Source organism: Podarcis raffonei, chromosome 4 (genome assembly GCF_027172205.1).
Source record: "Podarcis raffonei isolate rPodRaf1 chromosome 4, rPodRaf1.pri, whole genome shotgun sequence".
NCBI lineage: Eukaryota > Metazoa > Chordata > Lepidosauria > Squamata > Lacertidae > Podarcis > Podarcis raffonei.
Window position 1 is genome coordinate 10895066 of NC_070605.1, and position 6000 is coordinate 10901065.

The following is a 6000-nucleotide window of genomic DNA, read 5'->3' on the forward strand; positions in this document are numbered from 1 at the left end:
AGTGGTGCTTCAGGTTAAGAACAGCTTCAGATTAAGAACGGACCTCCGGAACGAATTAAGTACTTAACCCGAGGTACCACTGTATATATAAAAATATAATAACTTCACAAAGAATAAACAACAAAAGGTAGGGAGAGAGAGAAAAAGAAAGGAAAAACAAACAAACAGCAAAACCAAAAAACTGTTAAAAAAATAAAAATATCAATCGACAGTAAGCAGTGTTCAATATATTCAGATTTGTTGATTTGTTGACTTCCGTCTACTCATTGCGGTTTCAATTCAACTACAGTATTACTGTTTTTAATCTATGTTTCATTATTCGTCCCCATCTTGGGCTATGAAATTATATTTCTGTCTGTGAAATGAATATAGACACAGACAAGTGTTATTATTGGGACCAAATTTTGTCAAATAATTTTGATGACATTCCCATTCTTCTTTAACCTTATCTACTGATTGTTAGATAAGGTCCTCTTTTAAAGCCACCTGGGTTGCCTCATGTGGCAGGGAGTTCCGTAGTTTCACTCTCCCTTCTTCTCATTCTCTTTCTTGTGCTTTATTCTGCCCAGGTGGAGCTGAATCGGGCTTACCGGATGCACACCCTGCAGCCCAAGGTCGCCAGCTCCATCTACATCAATTCCCGCATCGTCTTCCTGAGGACGGACCTGAAGGAAGGGCGCTACGTCATCATCCCCACCACCTTCGAGGCCGGCCATGTGGGCGAGTTCCTCCTCAGGGTGTTCACAGATGTGCCTTCCGATTGCCAGTAAGCTGCTCTCTACGGAGTGGAGGCTTCCTGTAGCCTTTTGACCCTGGCTAGGACCATATTTGCACCTGTCCGCCTGCCCACCCAGCGCTTCGTGGGACTCTGATAATAGAGGATTTTTGGAGTTCAGGGGCAAAGTCACTGACGTCTCTCAGGTGTCTTTCTCCTCCTTCCTCTTTCCAGGGAACCAGGACGGATTTGATTTAAATCAAATCGATTTAAATCACGATTTAAATCACTAGGCAGTAAGACTTGATTTAAATCACCAGTCAGTAAGACTTGATTTAATTATTATTTTTTTACAGAAAGTGGATTTAAATCAAATCGATTTAAATCACTAGTCAGTAAGACTTGATTTAAATCATTTTTTTTTCTTTTTACAGAAAGACCCATTCTTGCTGGTATAATCTTAATATTTACAACCAAGGTTTCATTTTTGGAATAATAAATTCGAGAAAAATAATCATTTCCCCAACATAACATTATAGCATATGTATCCATGTTTGTTAACTGATGTGGTTAAATGATTTAAACAAAACAAAAAACTTAGACTGAGTTTTAGCACACATGAAAAGCTTTAAACAAACCCTTGTTTCCTGATAAATAGCCTATAATGTAACTTAAATAGAAAACTATCTTTAGAAAGATTTTCCCTCCAAAAGCATTTTATTTTAAAAATCTGATTTAAATAAAAAAAATCCGATTTAAATTTTAAAAATCTGATTTTTATTGATTTTTCTTTTTAAAAATCATTGATTTTTATCCACCCTGTAGGGATGAATGGCCTTTGGACTATAATCGAACTTAAATAGAAAACTATCTTTAGAAAGCTTTTCCCTCCAAAAGCATTTTATTTTAAAAATCCAATTTAAATCAAAAAAACCTGATTTAAATTTTAAAAAATCCAATTTCTATTGATTTTTCGTTTTTAAATATCATTGATTTTTATCCACCCTGTAGGGAGCTGACGCTGGACGAGCCCCCACACACCTGTTGGAGCGGGATGTGTGGCTACCCGCAGATGGTGTCGCAAGTCCACGTCGTCTCGGCTTCCGGGCTGAAGCACCAGGATTCGCAAGAAGGTACAGGGCCCCAATCACGCCCCCCATTTCCAACCACACCCACGCGACACGCCCGAAATCTGCAGGGGGAGGAGGAGGAGGAGAGGGGGCATAGCTGTCAACTTTTCCCTTTTCTTGCGAGGAATCCTATTCGGAATAAGGGAATTTCCCTTGAAAAAAGGGAAACGTTGACAGCTAGGAGAGGGGGAAAGTTGCTTCAAAAGAGCAGGGGAGCTTTGGGCTGCTGACAAGCCGGCCTCAGGGCTTCAGCAGCCATTGTTGTCGTTTCAATTCAGGTGCGGACCCCTACGTGATCATTAAATGTGAAGGCGAGAAGATCCGTTCGCCGGTGGTGAAAAGCACTGTGACGCCAGAGTTTGATGTGAAAGGCCTGTTCTACCGGAAGAAGCCAGGGCAGCCCATTGTCATTCAGGTGAGGTTTTCTTTATCAAAGAATCATAGCACTATAGCAGGCACGTCCAACAGGTAGATCGTGATCTACTGGTAGACCACCAGACGCCTGCGGTAGATTACTGGTAGATCACTGGCTCCCCTAAAAGAAGATTTCATTTAACTGTGAAAATAAATCACGCATTCTTTGAAGGTGTTTTGATACACATTCACCCTCACTTATTCCGGCTCGGTACAGAGCTCTCATTAGAGTAATTTTGCTGCCAGCAGTGTCTCTAATGTGTATCGCTCTCAGTGCTTTCCAAATCACACTTGCTGTTTCAAGGTCTCGCACATGAGATATTTGAGACTTCTCTAAACTCAAAAAGGGACGTGGGTGGTGCTGTGGGTTAAACCACAGAGCCTAGGACTTGCCGATCAGAAGGTCGGCAGTTCGAATCCCTGCGACAGGGTGAGTTCCCGTTGCTCGGTCTTTTCTTCTCATGAGGTGGCCAAAGTATTGGAGCGGCTGTTCTTTTTATTGCAGCCTAACCATGTGCAGGGACATGGGTCTCGCTGTGGGTTAAACCACGGAGCCTAGGGCTTGCCGATCGGAAGGTCGGCAGTTCGAATCCCTGCAACGGGGTGAGCTCCCATTGCTCGGTCCCTGCTCCTGCCAACCTAGCAGTTCGAAAGCACATCAAAGTGCAAGTAGATAAATAGGTACCGCTCCGGCGGGAAGGTAAACGGTGTTTCTGTGCGCTGCTCTGGTTCACTAGAAGCAGCTTAGTCATGCTGGCCACATGACCCAGAAGCTGTATGCTGGCTCCCTCGGCCAATAAAGTGAGATGAGCACCACAACCCCAGAGTCGGCCACGACTGGCCCTAATGGTCAGGGGTCCCTTTACCCTTTACCTAAACTCAAAATTAGATTGGCATAGGCTTTATCTTCCAGTCTTTGGTCTGCTTCGTCTACTTCTTCATCCTCATCTTTTACAGGAGGGTTAACAATAACAGTCCAACATTTTTCTTTCTTTAAAAATGCCCACATCTGTAAACTCTATGACATATAATTGGATTCTCCCAGTTTCTCTACTGGAAAATATGAAGCTCCGCCTTGAGCTCCAGCTTCAAGTGCAGCCATGGCTCCACCCAGCTTTCAGCTTTCCACTCAGTCTTTACTCACACGTGGCTTGAAGAACTGTTTGGCTCCTGGTCTCAAACAGACACTCTCTGCTGGCGCCTTCATACAGCCAGCTGCTTGAGAAACACTGAGTCACTGGGTTCTTTTCACACTCTGTCTCTGCCCACTCAGGACTGGGCCCATAACCTGTTGTTTGTTGTTTAGTCTTCCACTGCCTCCCGCAGTTTGGTCAGACTCATGCTGGTAGCTTCGAGAACACTGTCCAGCCATCTCATCCTCTTGTCGTCCCGTTCTCCTTGTGCCCTCCATCTTTCCCAACATCAGGGTCTTTTCCAGGGAGTCTTCTCTTCTCATGAGGTGGCCAAAGTATTGGAGCGGCTGTTCTTTTTATCGCAGCCTAACGATGTGCAGGGACGTGGGTGGCGCTGTGGGTTAAACCACAGAGCCTTGGACTTGCCGATCAGAAGGTCAGCAGTTCGAATCCCTGCGACGGGGTGAGCTCCCGTTGCTCGGTCCCTGCTCCTGCCAACCTAGCAGTTCGAAAGCACGTCAAAGTGCAAGTAGATAAATAGGTACCGCTCCGGCGGGAAGGTAAACGGCATTTCCGTGCGCTGCTCAGGTTTGCCAGAAGCGGCTTAGTCATGCTGGCCACATGACCCAGAAGCTGTACATCGGCTCCCTCGGCCAATAAAGCGAGATGAGCGCCACAACCCCAGAGTCGGCCACGACTGGACCTAATGGTCAGGGGTCCCTTTACCTTTAACTATGTGCAGCTTTTCTCTTCAATCATGAGGACTAGATGCTTAGTTTTAAAGATTTTGGGTTGGTCGAGGTCTGCTAGGTCCACCATGGATGCGAGTGGATGCCCTGGTCTGTGGACGCGTTCTTTCTCCGATGGTCCACCAACTTGTGCTTTTCTCCCTCCAGGTCTGGGACCATAACCTTATCAGCGACACCTTTCTGGGCCAGGTGAGCCTTGCAGGTGACCCCAACAACCTCCTGTCGATGCACATCCTCCACCTGGAGGACAAAGGCAGCAAACGTGTCAACGAGCTTCCGGGGACCCTCAAGGTGCAGTTGCTCACCAGCAACGTCCTGACTAACATCTAAAAGAAGAACGGTTCCCTTTGTGCCATCTGTACATCCGATCTCGCAATATACAGCATATACGTTTATATCTGTACCTGCATCATGTACTGTGCATGCCTTCACTTTTAAAAGGGGACCAGCGCGTTCGGTTTTGTTTTGTTTTGTTTTGATTTTTATACAACGGTGCCTTTTCAAGAAGTGGGGGGAAAGTGTTTTCAAATACAAGTCCCGGGCGTAATTTTACTGCCAGCTCTGGGCCTCTGGGCAGTATAAAGGAGTCCCACTCGGGGCTGTATGTTTACACAGAGAAATCTGTCTCTCATGCGCACATGCATGGCTGGGTGTGGGCTTTGTACCCAGCCTGAGAAAAAAACCACATATTGCCAACCTGGGCGAAGGGCTCATTTCTTAATTCCCATATCCCCAAGGGTGCTGTCCCCAAACGTGGGAAAAGGCAGGGAGGAGACAAGGCCTCGCTTGAAGGATGCTCAGGAAGAAACACCAGGAATTTGTTGCTTCGATGCTTCCTCCTTGCACAAGTTGGGGCAGGCAAATTCTCTGCCCAGGACTTGCATCTGTGTTGTGATTTTGTGGCAGGCCGATAAAAGTCTGGAAAGCGTCGTACTGAGGGCAGACATTGCTGTGCCTCTGATTTAGATTTCTGTTTTTCTTCCTAAAGAGACCAAGGTTCTAGATCTCATGGGTGCAAACGTGTGAGCGAAGCCAAGTGAAATCTCAGAGTGCCATATTTCCTGTAGCAGAACGGTGGAGCTTTTAGTGGCTCATATCCGTCGCACCCATTGACTAGCAAAAACCCAGAATGCAATTGCACAAAATAAGAGGTGAATATTTAGCCAGAGATTCCGTGATTGCCAGAGGTTGCAGAATTGGTTCAGGATTTCAGCTGCGTGGCTACATAAGCATTGCCATTTCCTGGGAAATCCTGAGCAAAAAGGGGGAGGTGGGTCTCATAAAGGGAATATAGAATGGTCTGGATATGCAAGACCTGTTGAAATGTCTCTTTGTGGGAGAGGGGTGGAAAGTTTTCGTATAAAATGCACGGTTTGGAGAAAGTGGATGGGGCGAAATTTTTCTTCCGCTCTTTTAACTTGGGGACAATTCAATGAAGATGGATGTAAAGAGATTCAGGCCAGGCGAAAGAATTTCACACAGTGCATAGTTGGAACTATGTAAGTCACTACTACAAGGTGCAGAGACACCCAGTGACTTGGGTGACTTGTACGTGACTTCCAACAAGCATTGAACTTCCATTACCATTTACAGTTACCATAGCAAGCAGTGGTATGGCTCAGTGGTTAGAGCATCTTCCCTGCATTCGGAAGGTCTCAGGTTCTGTTCCCAGGCAGGGCCAAGAAATATCCCTGCCTGAAGCCCTGGAGAGCAGCTGCCAAGTCAGTGTTGACAATACTGATCTAGATAGACCTTCCCATGTTCCTATGCACCCTTGCTCTCGCATACTGCAACCATATGGAAGGTGCCTGCTGTTTTTAGATGGCATTGTACATGCAGCAAAACCAGGACAGTAGAGG

General features: G+C 45.9%; 1 protein-coding gene across 1 annotated transcript in view; it reads left to right on the plus strand.

Moving 5' to 3' along the window:
* The window catches only part of CAPN5 (calpain 5), a 77260-nt gene extending 71653 nt beyond the window's left edge, over positions 1 to 5607 (plus strand). Inside the window, exons 10-13 of the mRNA XM_053385440.1 lie at positions 570 to 766; positions 1727 to 1848; positions 2124 to 2260; positions 4289 to 5607. Coding sequence (XP_053241415.1) covers positions 570 to 766; positions 1727 to 1848; positions 2124 to 2260; positions 4289 to 4471 — 639 coding nt within the window. The 3' untranslated portion in view covers positions 4472 to 5607. The remainder of the gene's footprint in view (positions 1 to 569; positions 767 to 1726; positions 1849 to 2123; positions 2261 to 4288) is intronic.
* The last annotated feature ends 393 nt before the right edge of the window (positions 5608 to 6000 follow it).